The 15,954-nt window shown below is 32.1% G+C and overlaps 3 protein-coding genes across 3 annotated transcripts; 1 reads left to right on the forward strand and 2 right to left on the reverse strand. All coding sequences in view use genetic code 12, as the record gives it.

The window, feature by feature from the left end:
* Positions 1-690: 690 nt before the first annotated feature.
* Positions 691-1,776, reverse strand: RAD51 (recombinase; the record flags this gene model as incomplete). The annotated part of the gene is made up of 1 exon (XM_708347.2): positions 691-1,776. One exon carries the CDS (start codon positions 1,774-1,776, stop codon positions 691-693), a length of 1,086 nt encoding a protein of 361 aa, XP_713440.1.
* Positions 1,777-6,973: 5,197 nt separating this feature from the next.
* CAALFM_CR02210WA (protein kinase) lies at positions 6,974-9,958 on the forward strand (the record flags this gene model as incomplete). Its single annotated transcript, XM_708346.2, has 1 exon — positions 6,974-9,958. The coding sequence occupies one exon, from the start codon at positions 6,974-6,976 to the stop codon at positions 9,956-9,958; it is 2,985 nt and encodes a 994-aa protein (XP_713439.1).
* A 599-nt stretch (positions 9,959-10,557) lies between these two features.
* OPT3 (Opt3p) lies at positions 10,558-13,275 on the reverse strand (the record flags this gene model as incomplete). Its single annotated transcript, XM_708344.2, has 1 exon — positions 10,558-13,275. One exon carries the CDS (start codon positions 13,273-13,275, stop codon positions 10,558-10,560), a length of 2,718 nt encoding a protein of 905 aa, XP_713437.1.
* Positions 13,276-15,954: the final 2,679 nt, after the last annotated feature.

A 15,954-nucleotide genomic window follows, 5' to 3' on the forward strand; every position in this document is an offset into this window, starting at 1 on the left:
CTTGCTTTGATCACAACAAACAAATGATACTGTAAGCACTCATGTTGCTATTAAAGTAGTCTCAAAAACAAGTAAATGAGTCACTAATTTTAGTTTAGTATTGGCTTTTTTCCTTTTTTTTTTTTGCTCTGTCCCAACTTTGCGGGAAGAACATACTGGAGTTCATCACAGGAGAGCTCTGATCTAAACCACGGGCTACTGAAAATCTCTTTTTTACATTCTCATCTAGGTATTACCTTGTTTCATTTTGGTCTTGGCGTATTTTTTTGGGAGGTCCTACCAAGAATCTGGTGGATTGTTATTATATGCATGATCAAGACCAAATGTTGTTATTGAAACATCATTTTAATAGCTAATTTCAATTTGAAATGTAAAAGAAATTCTTAGTACAGCACTTCTAAATATTTTAGTCACGTGTATCTGTTTTGTGTTTAGATCTTGGTCGTATTTGAAAGTCAATTCGGCTACATATGACGACAGATTTTTTGCAAGATGAAGATTCAGTGAAGTGCCCACCAGCGTTATAATTTCCTGTTCAAAGCCAGTCATTAAAGCTGTACTAGTTTTCATATACTTGCCACGATAAATTCTACAGACATATATTTGATTTTTGAACAACGATAATTTTTCAAAGTTTTCAACTTTGGGATAGTACAAACAAACATTTAAAACAATAATAATCTAACTTTACTACTCATTATCTTCAACTTTTGGATCACCAATACCGTCTTCGTATATGGCAAAGATACATTCACTTTCAGGCAAACAGGGACTGTCGTAAATCTTACAAATTCTTGTTTCACCTCTTCCCTTTTTAAACGATAATCTAGTTGTTGATGAATGGGCAATAATGTTACCCCCAATTGGTTTCTTAGGATCAGGATTAAACATACCAGACATACCATCAACTTGAGCAACAACTTGGTTAGTAATGACCACGGCAATACCAAATTCATCGGCCAAACGTTGTAAAGTTCTCATAAATTTGGCAACATGGGTTTGTCTGGCACTCAATTCACCTCTACCAGCATAATCTGTACGATACAAGGACATGATACTATCAACAATCAATAAAGAAAATCGAGATTCTGCCATCATTTCAGCAGCAATATTTAATAAATTTAATTGATGTTCAGCATTGTAAGCACGCGCGTAAGCCACGTTATCCAAACAGTCATTGGGATTTAATCCATATCTTTGAGCAATAGAAACCAATCTATTTGGTCGAAATGTACCTTCAGTATCAATGTAAAGACATTTTCCTTCACCACCACCCATATCAATTGGTAACTGACACGTAACGGCTAACGTGTGACATAATTGTGATTTACCTGTTCTAAATTCACCAAACACTTCTGTGATACTACCTGTTTCTACACCACCTCCTAATAAAGTATCCAATTGTTTTGACCCAGTGGTTAAACAAATTAATTCAGAACGACGCGAATGGAATTCACTGGCAGTGGTGAAACCCAAGGGAACTAATTTTGCAGCTTCAGCTGATATTTTCTCAGCTTTGTTTTCACTAATTCCTTTAACTGTCATAAGGTGCCTTTTAGGAGTGTAGGCAATACTTTCAATAGTATGAAAACCTTCAGCTTTTAATTTTTTGATGTCAGAGGCATTAATCCCATTTCCTTCCAATTGCTCAATCAATAATGGTCCATTCAAAACATCTTCGTCTTCTTCTGCTTCAACTTCAGCATCAGCGTTGATATTTTGAGGATGTGATCCTTCTTCATGAAGATCAACTTGTTCAATTTCTGTTTGAGTCATTGTGTTGGGGTTGTCAGTATTTGTGGTATTATATTACTATTTAAGAAAAAGACGTGTTGTATAAATAAAAAAATTAGGGGACGCGAATGGATTATTGGATTTTCTTTTTTTGTTTGTTCCTTTGTCTCCTCCTCATCATCATTCATCATCGTGATCTGTGGTCGTGTGAGCAAGCTCAATATGTAAACATTAGATATCGTGAGACTGGAGGCAGGTTGCAAAACTGATGAATAACAATTATTCTATATTCTTATCTCATTCTTGCCTTTTCTAAATTTAAGCTCTAGATATTCAACTTGAAGAGTTGATGATGTGATTGAAAGAGCTCTTAACACACAGTTTGGGTGATCTAATATTTTTTGCTAAATTTCATAACAATTTTAAACCAAAAAATGAATTAATAGTTGCCATTTTGGAAAGAAACCAGACAAATCAGTATTCTACCAATTTCTGTTTTCCAAATAAAAGGCATTTAGTGAATTTTGAATAAATAAATTTATCATAACCAATTTTATCTTTGCTTCAAGGTGTTATTGGTATTTTTTTTTACAATACTGAAACCAAAAGTGTAATTATAAATCAAAATGATAAAGAGCCAAACTATAATTCTAACTTTTCTTACTCAAAACTATCAGTACAATAAGAATTATAATTGACATAATATTGCTTGCTAAACTTTTAACTTAGAATTGTTTCAATCAAGAAGTTTACAGAAAAAAGAGAGCTAAAACCCTCGAGATTCAAAACTTCGTATTTTAATTAACTTTGATGATTGACAGGATTAACTAGTCTAAAATAATCCATGATGAAACAAAACTAAAGCATTTGTGATCAAGATAACAGCTATAAGCAATACAAATAAAGTATCTGTCAATCAAATGTAAAGTATAAATTTAAAACCTTTTAAAATACCAACAAGGAAACCCTCAATCTTTTGTGGTTTTGTTTTCAAGATCAAAATAGAATGGTTTTCAAAGTATCTACCGTTTTAGTAATATCTGGTTTCTTATATTTACATCTGGAAGCTACGTTCAATTTACCAACAATATACCGTCACCACCATCATTACCCACAATTCCTATTGAAGTATGGAATTAGTCACATACAAAAAAGTTTATTTGTTTACCATCAAATAAAGTCGTGGAAAAGAGTATAGAAGAAGACATTGATGATGTAGTAGTAGATAACATAAATTTCACTTTGTGTTACAGCCTGTTCTATGCAAAAAATGTCTCAAAGTTTTTTTAGCCTACAGAAAGCAATTATTCGATCTAAAACAAATCCGATTCACAATCCAGTAAATCACGACAGCATTGAGCTGCCATCACCATCTCAAAAACAAATTGATTTATAATAATAATTAACTCAAGGTAACAGAATCAACGAAACCTTAAACTTAAATCATAGTATATAATATTTTTCTTATTATTCCTTCGTTTCACATTATTATAATTGAAAACTCAAATCGTAGAAACAAGACTAGCAAAGTATTGTTGCCATTTGTACTTAACAACTTGATTACAAATAATTTTAGAGTTTTTAGGATTGGTTGATACAAAATACAAGGTGGCTTATTCAGGAAAAAGAAAAACAGTCGATAATGTACAAGAACATAGATTTGCAATTTGAAACCACATACGTCACAAAATGGTACATTGGAATTATTGTTGATGGTGATAACGTCATATCTTCAAGCTCATTGCAATAATTAAAGAATTGTCCAAAAACATAACAACAATAACAACACATGGGGGAGCAAATACAAAAATAGATCAATGGTGGTACCAACTATAAAACGGTTGCAAAGTAGTACAAGAAACAATCATGTAAGAGAGTCACCAGCAAAAGACAAACAATGAAATCTGAAAAGAAAGAAAAAAAAAAGAAAAGTGTTTTATCGCTTAATAGTGTTATTATTTTTGTTGTTGATAACCATCACTACTATCGTAATGGTAAAATCAAATTGCATAGAACGTTGGGTTGCTGGTATTTAGGTTGTTAGGACGATGATCAAGTTACCTTCGGCAAATGATGGGACTTTACAAAAATGAAAAAATAATACTAAGAAAATAATGGAGAAAACTTTGAAAAACTGGAATCATTGGAATATTTCACGAAAAATGTGATATATCAAAAAGTTTAATGTTAATTATGGTCGATAGTTATTGTGAGTTTTAGTTAAGTTGTAGAATCGCGGGGTTCGAAAAACAAAAAAAGACAAAAAACAAATTACGTGTGGAGAAAGTTTAGTTCATCGATTTATCTTTGATCTAAACCACACTTGACTATAAATCTCATGATAGAAAACCAAGCGGTGATAAGAACAATAACGATAAATGGTTTCTTTTTTTCAGTCTATTCTGGTCATATGCTAGAAATAACAAAATCTCATATTTTCAAGTAACTGGTTACAGGAATGAAAGAGGAGAAGTGAAATTATCACATTCTTCACTTCATTCTTACAATTAGTGATGATGTTGAAATAAAATGCACACACAAAAATAACAAAAACGGGGAGAAATGATCAATAACAAAAGAAAGGAGTTTATGATGAAATTGATTGTTAGTTAGTTAACAATACTGACAATAATTACTCGGAATTTTAGTTTTGGGTTTGGTTACCATCGCAACAATAACGAACAAACATTAGGAGAATTAATCCACAAAATAATGTTGACAATACCACACCTAGTCCTAGTATTTTTCAGGTGTATATAAGAAATGACCTTGGAAAATACTTACTCTACTTCTTCCAACCCCCCCTCTCCTTCCGAATTATATGTCGAGAGTTGTTGTTAGTAATTTAGTTAAATTGGTGATCTATCATTATCAAATTCTCCATTTTAACAGGCCAAAATACTAACGGACATCAAGAATGTAATATGATTTCCTAATTAAGAATATGCAGAATTGAAAAAATAAAAAACGTATGATAATGTTGTTGGTGATGCTGATGCTGCAGTTAGTTGAAATTATCATACAGTATGTCTGTAATTTCATTTCATGAACATCTTGACATTTGTATTCGAGTTAGGAAGATAAGAATGAGTCAAGTGGTAGTGGTGGTGGTGGATATCCATTCATTTAGTAATGTATGAACTAAATTACCTGATTTAGAGTAATAATAAACAAAGACCTCCAATATAACTTTTGTTACACAAACGTCGAAATGTTTTACAATAAGTTTGTCAGGAGTAAAAAAAAAAATAATTCTACAGGTCCATACCAGGTTTGTGTAACATTGACCACATTCTTTTCATTTTTCTTTAGTTCATGTTGAAATGTTTAATAAACCTCATGAAATTTTATCATTCTCAAAATATGTGTCCAATACTTTCAACTAACAATAAGGAACAAAAGAGAATTTAAATATTTTAACTAGTATTTATAAAATTTAGTAATATCAGTACAGGAACAACAATACTAAACCAATCAAGACACAGAAACCAAAATATAATTAACCGAATTCAGAAAAGAAGCAGAAAAGTGTGTGTTATTCTTAGAAATCATCATAATCATAGTTCATCATCATAATTCAACACCAACTTTTAAACAATTTAAACAATTTGTGTATTATTTTCTTTGTTTTCTTTCCAGTATTACTTTACAACTTTAATTCTGATGAATATAAACTTCTTCTTTTTTTTCTTCTAATATTGATTATAGTTTAAAAACTCTTCTTTATTATATCTTGTTTTTTGTAGTTGTTTTTAATCAAATCGATTTCTCCTACTTTTTTTTTTTAATTCAACTTTTTTTTCTGTTTTTGGTTTTGTTTCTATTTTACTTTATTAACCGGATTTATTTCGAGTATTCAATAACCACTATTACTATCATATTCCTACTTTAGTAGTTCAAACACAACAAGATTAATAGTCTGGAATTATATTTGTACTCAGTTCAAATTTTCAAATTCGAAGAAACCAAGAAAAGAATAACATATTTGTGTCGTTGTTATTTGACTTTTTGCAATTCAAACTAATTCAAACCAAATTTCAGTGATCCTCTTATCCTCATCTACCAACTCAAGGAAAGGAGAAAATACAAATATTGTGAAGTTATTAGAAGGATTGTTTGAACCTTTTATACTTTTTATTGGAAACAAAGTGGTCATAGACTTACAAAAGAAGAATAAATTATCCCATTACAATAAGTTGTCTTGTATTCAACAAGAAACGAGAACAAAACTGAAGCATAAAGTGTGTAAACGATTAATCGAAGCCATTACTCCCCATATCGTCTGAGATTTCATTTCATCAGCAAACATCCTGGGACGTCAGTTATACGAGAAATTCATAAAACAAAAACGGAAAAGTAATTGTTTCGTCAAGTCATTGTTTCTCCTCCTGCTGCAATCTGGTCCTCCTAAATTATAATTACCGCTACTTCTTTCCCAGTTAAGTTGTTGTAAAATTAACTAGCTATCATCGTCATCATTAGTCGTGGTGTTTCCATATTCTTGGATTTTCTTTTTTAGCTCATATATCGTCAAATAACAAAGGGTTGATTGTTAAAAGGAACAAACAAACAAAATAAAAGAACAAGGAAATTATTGAGAGAATTTTAAGCCATTATACCTTTTGTGTCACATCCCAGAACAAGACGAAAAAATAACAAACGACTTTGAACAAATTTACACGCCCACAGCCCACACACACTCAGCCATTGAAGAAAGAAAGAAAGAAAGAAAGAAAATATAAAACAAAACAAAACAGAAAGAATTAAGAGACAACCAAAAATTAAAAATTTTTTWTTTTTTTTTTTTTTTTACTTCTTTTTCTTTATTTTCTTTTTATTTAGACAGAAATAATCAAGTTTTTTTTACCAGTGGAAGTTATTCCCTACAACTTCAAATCATTATCATCATCAATTATCTGACCAACATATATTAACAGAAGTTATTTTTGTTTTGGTTTGGTAGTAGACAAGTGTTTTTAAAAAGAGAGGGAAACGACATTTATTTTTGGGTTGTCTTTTTCATTGGATTAAATTTTACAACTCACTCACTCACAAATCTATAATTTTTTTTTTTGGGTTTCTTTTCGTCTTAATTTGTTTAAATTGTAAACAAGTTTGACGCGCAAAATTACAAACAAAAATAAAAATAGTCAAGAACAACAAGTTCCACAAACCATTACCCATCACCCACCAACAAACAAAACTTAATTTAGATAGATTGTTTGTTTAGTATAAAACTATGTCGACAATCCCATCGCAAGTTGAAATAAATTTCAACAAAATTCATCAACGTTCAAATTCTTCCTCATCCACATCTTCATATCGTATCCCATCTGGAAACAGTTGTATTCCGAGAACAGTAGAAATGCCATCACTACCACCAACGTCAACTCATCATCAACATCAGCAAATGCCTTCTTCATCTTCACACGCACATATTGCCAAAAAAATACATCGAGAAGTTCGATTTGGTGCATATATACTTGGTTCTACCCTTGGTGAAGGTGAATTTGGTAAAGTTAAACTTGGTTGGAGAAAAGATGGTAAACATCCCAGCCAAGTTGCCATTAAATTAATTAAACGATCGACAATAACAAAAGATTCCGATTCGGAAATCAAAATCCACCGAGAGATAAACTCGCTTAAACTATTAAACCACCCAAATATCGTCAATTTAGTTGAAGTGATGAAAAGTGGTAAATATATTGGTATAGTATTGGAATATGCATCTGGTGGTGAGTTGTTTGATTATATTTTGCAACACAAGTATTTGAAAGAAAACGTTGCCAAAAAATTGTTTGCTCAATTGGTAAGTGGAGTTGATTACATGCATGCCAAGGGATTGATTCATCGAGATTTAAAATTGGAAAATTTATTATTAGATAAGCATAGAAATGTCATTATTAGTGACTTTGGTTTTGTAAATTCATATAATCGCGATAAAAACGATTTGATGAAAACCAGTTGTGGGTCCCCCTGTTATGCTGCACCCGAATTGGTGTTATCACAAACTGCATACGAAGGAAGAAAAGTGGATATCTGGTCATTGGGGGTAATATTATATGCCATGTTGGCAGGTTATTTACCATTTGATGACGATCCAGAAAATGAAGATGGTTCTGATATTATCAAATTATACCATTATATTTGTAAGACTCCATTGACATTCCCAGAATATGTTTCCCCCTTAGCTCGTGATTTGTTGAGAAAAATAATTGTTTCTGATCCAAAAAAGAGAATTAGCATTGATGATATTAGAAATCATCCATGGTTGAGCTCCCATGCCAATTTGTTATCAATTAGACAACCAGAATGGGATAAAGTTCACAGTGAAAAACAACAACCTATTGCCGTTGAACCACCACAGCCAAATAAGAGATACTCAATGATCAATGAACGTACCAATTCATCGTCATTGATGTCACCAGCACCAAGAGTTACTCATACCCAACCACTTTCATCGCATGCAAGATCATATTCTTCTACAAGTATTAGTTTATTGTATTCATCTCCATCAGCCACGCCATCAATGGCTAATGCTGTCACCAATGGTGAAGGAGCAACAACAACAACAACCAATGGATCGATAAATGAGTCTAATGATACTTTGCAATTATCTGGAACACCATCACCAAAGAAACCAAGCACTGTATCTCCTGTACGTGGTCATCAAAAATCAGCTTCAATATCGAATTCATACTCTTCAGCTAGTATTGCATTGAAAGCAGTCGTTCATGAGGAAAATAGACTTCACAATCATCAACAACTGCAACAGTACATACCGAGATCATCGACAATATCTACAATTGTGGAAAGTCCTACTAAAGCTAACACGGCAACAGAAACAGAGACAACAGATGGTCACAAAATATTATTGCCACCACCAAGTAAAGATGCACAAAAATTGCCTCATGCCGCAAAGAAGCCAAGACCAACTTCATATCACCCATCTTCAATGTCTTCTGCTTTAATACACAACAACCAAAATCCTACTGATGTCCTTAAGATGCCTAGTCCAATAAACTTCCCAATGACGCAGTTTATTTCCACTTCACCACCTAAATCAAATGGGTCATTAAATGATTCTGGCAACTTTACTAATTGTTCACCAAAGGCAACTTCAAGAAGAAACTCTGTTGTTACTCATGTTCACGTTAATGGCGTGTTGAGTAAAGAGAATTTGATTCATTCTTCTTCTTCCCCTGACAATAAAAGAAATTCAGTGTTGAGTTATTTAGAGGATAAAATTGACACTTTAGAATTAACAGAAAGTCATTCGCCTTCGAAAAATACTTTTGAAGAAATTGTTGATGCAGCTATTGCCACTCCAGAAATCAATCAAGTACCTGTTTTCGATTCACAAACTTCACCAAATGGAATTGGTTTGGATATCAAGCATAAAGAATTTGACGAAACTAGTTTAGTAGTAGAGAAGAAATCCAAGGAAACTGTTTCTGATAGCAAGAGTGAAGAACTGACTAAGGAGACCCAACAGCAGGAAAATGTTGTTATGTATGAACCTATTGTCCCCGTTGAAGAATACATTAAGAAACCAGAAGAAGTAAATTCTGTTGAAGCTAAACAACCAGAAGAAGTTAAATCTGAAGATAAGAGTCTACAAGGACAGAAATCACAACAACAACAGCAACAACCGGAAAAACATTCAGCAGATATTGGCAAGACTAAAGTGGATTTGAAGAAGTCAGCTTCACAGAAGAAAAAAGTAAAGGAAGAATCCATAAAGAAACAAAAAGATGTTGATTCCAAACCAATAGAGAGAAGACACACAATTGCTGCCAGAAGACATCACAACGATGAAAATAAAGAAAATAAAGATGTGAAAAAGCGTAATAGATTTAGTTTATTATCATTCTACAGTTCATACAATTCATCAAACTCAAATGTTTCACTTGCAACTAGCAAAGTACCTTCCAATTCTGAAAATAATACCACAGTGTTGAAACCAACAAGTATGAACACAACTAGAAAAGTATTGGAACCTTCGAATGAAACTAATATAATGAGAAAGGAGACCAAACAAACAAATTCAAATGGCTCAACAACATCAAAATCAACAACATCTTCGTCATCCTCATCTGCTCCAGCAGCTTCTTCCTCCTCATCGTCATCAACATCAAAACGAGCATCTACTGCGACTAAAGAAACAAGTGCAGCCAGGAAAGTAATGGACTTTTTCAAAAGAAGAAGTGTCAGAGTTGGTTAAATCCATTTTATTCTAATTTATAACGAATATTGATTATTTTAGACTTTAGATAGACAGAGATATATTTCTTATTTTTCCTCCAATAATTTAATTTTATTATTTTAGTTTTTGTTTTGTTTCATGGTGTTTGTTTATTATATCCCCCCATTCCTCCTCCCTTCCCCCCATTTTTTATATAATTTTGTTTAAACACAAATCTTTGATAAGGGACTTGGTTTTATCTTTTGTTATATTGTTTTTGATTCTTTGGTTTATCATAAATTGATTATTAATTTTCAATTCCCTTTTTTACATTTTTTATTCATTGAACAAATTTTATTTTTTTAAACTTGTTTGTTTTTACCTTATTTTGTTTATATATATATACATTGTTCATAGTTTACAAAATAGGCTTTTTAATAATATTACTAATAATAATAATATCAGAGTTGTCGTTCCTTACAGGTTGGGGGGGAAGCTATTTTAGTTTACATTTAGATTATTGAAACCGTAGAAAATAAAAATTTACATAATATATTATTATTGCTTTTATTATAATATAGAAATCATCATCAACTAAAAGAAAATGATTATTATTTCTTCAATAATGACACCTATGTCTAAGGGAAGTGACCAACTCTTGGTCCAAAATAACCATCTGGTGCATCAACTGTGGCATTCAACCAACCTGTCATAGCATAGTCAACACCTGAATACATAACAGTATTACCCCACCAGTTAATATCTTTTTCATGATACATCACAGCAAAGAAAATAATGATTGATGAAAAGGCAATACCAGCATTCAAACCAGTTGAAAGAACATAAGTATATTTCTGCCACCATGCTTCATATTTTCTTTTAATGTATGACATAAATGTAAATGATACATAAAGACCAGGGATATAATATGACAAATTATATGGAGCATAGTTTAAGAATCCACCAATGATAATTGAAGGTTCGAAATATTTAACATATTTTCTTGGTCCCCATTTCTTGATGGCAATACATGGGAATGCAATCAAGAATCCAATTAAAAAGCACCATCTCAAAATTGGATATAAACCATTGAAAACTCTTTTTGGACCAATAACCCCCCACAACACCGATGCCGAATAAAAGGTTCTACTGCTTGGACAAGTGAATTTTTGAGTATTGCCAGGTTCACAATAATCTTTAATACCTCCATTAATTTGGAAATTCAATATACCCAATTGAATGAAAGATGATATGAAAATAGATAATAATTGAACACGATAAACAGCTCTTGGTGGGAGTTTAGCATAATGACCTTGTTTCAAATCATTAACAAAGTTTTGTGCTTGACCATCAATGTTATAACCTAAAGCCTTTATGAATGCTAAGGCTAATCCATTACCTGGAATGGCGTAACCAACAATTAACTCAACCAAAACATTTAATCCAAATGCAAATCCAGTTCTGGCGTAGATGGTAGTTAATGGAATTAAGAACACAAAGTTAATACCTAATGCGAAGAAAATACCCCACACTGGTGTCTCAGCTGGATAAACTTTGACACACAAAATGGCCAATACCAAAGAAATGACAACAATAATTAAATAAGCCCATTCTGGAACTTCAGGGTAGGCTCTCATCATAGTACTATGTGGATCATCAAAGCCGTCGTAGGTCGATTTTTTATAGTCCTTAATTACTCTCCAGAAGGACTTAAAAGCATCCCACATTTGATCGTAGTTCATACCAAGTTCGTAAACAAAGTGGAATGGGTAAATGGCAAAGAAAGCACCATATACAACCAAGTTGGCAGCGGTATAGAATGGTGGACCCATTTCAGCATATTTTGCTTGATCAAATAAACTATTAGCATCAACAACCAGTCTCACAGAATAAGGTTCTCCAGTATTTGTATAAAGACCATTATCGTTGATTGGTAAATATCCTGTCCATTTATAATTAGAATACCAAACACCGATGATACAGAAGAATGCAATAGCCATACCAATAATATTATTAACTGGATAAAAGAATGGAACTTGAAGTGGTTGAAGCATAGAACTGAAATAATTCCAATCGAAAGTAGTAATTGGATTTAATCCTAACCCACCAACTGAACCAGTAACCACTGCAAGGTTTTGGTTATCAGGTTTGATCCAGGTCATCCAATTAAAAGTTGATAAAGCTTGGAATAAATAATCTGGAACCCAGAAATAAAGAAATGAGGCAACAAATGCAATAAAGAAAAAATTATAACCAGATATTTTCCATCCATTAATTACTTCTTTTTTAGCTGGAGTTAATAAAGTTTTATTCAATGCTAAACCTGGTAAAATGGATGGCCATACGGCTTTAGTTGGGTAAACGGCAAATTTTCTCATTATTCCAGCAAGACCAATACCAAGGAAATTGGTAGATAAGATTAATAATACTTGATATCCAAAGTCAACCCATTTATTGTCGTAAAAGATTTCGGATTTTTGCATAAGAATATTACTGGAAACATAAGAAGTTCCACCACCAGTAACACCACAAAAGATAGTGGCCAACATTTGCTCTTTGTATGTATATGGACCTGGATTTAAATCAATACTCAATTTCCAAATTTTAAATTTCCATTTTGGTAAAATCCATTCACAGAGTAACCCTGATGGGTAAAGAAACACTTGCACAACTGACATGGCAAGGGTAATAGCAGGTTGTCTTTCAACAAAAAATTGGTTGATAACAGCACCAATTGCGGTCCAGATGATTGCAATTAAATAAACTCTAAAAGTTTCAGCAGGAATAGTTGGATCATCATATGGGAAAGTAACTGCTCTAACCTCAGGATATGGAGACCAATAAGCAACTAATACTGCTTCTAAACGAACTTGCAAATCCCAATCAACAATTTCGTGACCTTTTTCGACGTCAGCTGTCTTCTCACCTTCCACTGATGACGATGAGTTACTACCCAATTTTTCTTGTAATTGAACTTTGGTGAACTTATGTGAATTTTCAACTAACTCTTTCCAAAGAACTAAATCATTTTCTGGAATATTAACATCGGTCTCGTGCTCTTCAATGTTTTTTTCTAATATTTCAACCGCCTCTTCAGTGGTCATTTGTTCAATTTTTTCAAATATAAAACTAGCTTGAGGTGGTAATTCATCTAATGACACTAAAGCATCAAAATGTAATCTTTTCAAAACAAACCATTTTTGGGATTCAGTTAATGTAGTAGCAACTTCACCAATGGAAAGAGGATTAGATATGATCGCTTGTAAATTAATCTCATGATCTTGGACTTGTAAATGACTTCCAACTGCTTCTATGTTGGGTACACTTAATTCTGTTGTTGGATTTTTTTCATCCATTTCTAAATAGTGTATTTTATTGTGTTATGGTACTATTCAAAATTTAGAGTTTTTCAAATTGGACTTATGACACCATATTTATAGTTTTCATTTTATTTCAAGGTCTTTTGCAAAACATTTTTTTTATCAGTGTAGGAGATAGCTAAACGGCATCAATTGTTATCATTAACTAAAGAGTACCCCAGTAAGGAAAATTAGTCAAGTGATCTACTGATAGGAAACCCCAATTCAGTAATTTAAAATAAATGAATGTGGCTTCAAAAATTTGCCTGTACAGGCGGGAGAAAGTTGATGATGACGATATTGGGACAATTTTGTAACTTTAGAACAATTCGCTTTTTTTTTACTACACGCCAAAAGAAACAAAAATAAAAGAGAAAAGCAATTTTAGTCAATGTACATAAATGTTGCTTTATCTATATTAGACTATAAATATTATCAATTTCATTTTAGTAAATTATTATTGGTCGGCTATAATTGATAGTATGCCAAATAATTTGAATGAAGATGAACCAATGGAAAGTAAAAACAAACAAAGAAGGCTTAATTGTTGACTTTTCAAAAGATCCCATGTGGGGAGAAAGTTAATATCTTAAAGAAGTTAAAAACTTTAACAGTATAATAAACTTATTTTGATGAAAGAATATTAATGAAATAGAAAAAAAAAAAAAAGAAATAACCTAAATTAGAACAAGAAGAGTTGAAGAGTTTATTGTGAAACTATAGTATAATTCATTCAATGTATTATTTGTTAAAAAGTAAATGGTGTGTTAATATGATGAAATAAGTAACCTTCGGCACCATCGCGCTTGAGATTTTTTGTTTTTATCTATTTTTTGATGCCGTACAATGAAAACAAATTTGATTTGCGTCATGGGGAGGAGGTGAATAATTGACTAATTCGAATGCATGATAAAGGAAACTATTTCAAGTTTGAAACAAGAGAGGCAGGTGATGACAAACGTTTATTTGTTAAATACAGTTTTGGTAATGAAATAGCAAATAGTGTCACAAGGACACTATTTTACGATATTGAGAGTAATTATAACAATAAGAACAGTAAATTCTTCGAAGAAATTGAAAAAAGAAGCTGTCAAAACTTTCCCTTTTTCTTGGCAAGCTATGGCATTATTTGAGGAGTAAAGTAATAGTAAAACAACTAAGAGTAAAAGAAATGGTTACAACAGAGCTAAAACTTTTTAGTCTGAAATTTTGAGTGATCATACCTATGACAAAACCAAGACCCCCGGCGGTTAAAACACATGCTATTTTACGGACCGTCACACTATCTTTTTCTTTTTCAAAATTTAAGCTAATTCCGCCTGGTTTGTACGACCAAATAGATTTTAGAAAACAGTTACTAATTAAAATTAATAGAAATGGCAAGTTTTCAGTATTCAAGAATTGTAGCTCAGTTGGTGAACGCTATGTTGGATTGATATTAATAACAACTGAAATTGACGAACCAATAAAAATAGTATTGATTACATCCAGTAAAGTAGCAATATCTCTCATAAATATTGCTGGAAATACTTTAATATCTAAATAAACTGTACGTTACTCTAGAGTCAAATTAGTAGCTAAACTTTTGCCGCCAAATACTCCATTGTCGGAAATGCAAGCAAATGATCCCGTATATTGCTGCAGTCATTATTTAAATTAAGGGATAACTTTTATAGAATAGCTAATGTATCCAATCATTGGTGCCAGCCAATAATGTACAATCAATTTTATAATCCACCCGTCAATATATGCCACCTAACACATTGGTTAAAACTGTATTCCACTGCTTGTGTGACCCTGATAGTAAGATAAGAAATCATTTAACAAGAATGAAAGTGGAACAACCAACTTCTATATCTAAGTGTAGTGTTCAAATTGTGATTATCAATAATAAGCTGTGCATCATTATTTTTGATAAATTGTTAAATGTCGGCTAGCATACCGAAACCGCCAATCAAATGAAACTCAAAAGTAATAGACGCAAAAGAGCAACTCTACCAAAAAAAAAAGAAATGATAAGGCGTATGAAAGTACAAGCCAAAAATCCCTCATTGTGGAGAATACATGAGCATAAACAATCACACATTGTGCAAATGGTTCCCTTATCAGTTTTGCCAATCACTAAAATCTTTTAAAATCTATATATTCATCAGATAAAAGTGTAAGGGGGATATTATGGTCTGAGATAGGAAAGATAAAAGTGTAATCTATCAAACGGCAAGAAATGAAAAATCTTCTTTATGTTGTGTGTCATTTACTGTTGATGCCATACGATACAAGCTAAAGGACTGTTTTTGGTTGCTATTAGATCAAACCAACACTTGATAAGACATCAAAGTATACTTTATAGTCAGTTTAAACCAATAATACTCTTGATAAATTCAACATCAAATTGATACTGCAAAACAACAGCTATTGTTCATTTACACGAGTCATGGAACCAATAATCAACGTTATTTTCAAGTAAGTTGTTATGTACTTTATTTTAACGAGCAAAGGGTGGAAGAAACTCTTAACTTTGAACAAAGAATTGTATTTGTTGCTTGTTGATTAAGTTCACTTGCCACACAGGATGGCGATGGCAGATGCGTTCATTGACATTTTTTTTACAGTTCTCTTCATCAACAACTTCAATTACTCAATATTGAGCTTATCCGTTTCTCTTGTTAATTGTGT

The sequence above is a fragment of the Candida albicans genome, chromosome R, assembly GCF_000182965.3.
Source record: "Candida albicans SC5314 chromosome R, complete sequence".
Taxonomy (NCBI): Eukaryota; Fungi; Ascomycota; class Pichiomycetes; order Serinales; family Debaryomycetaceae; genus Candida; species Candida albicans.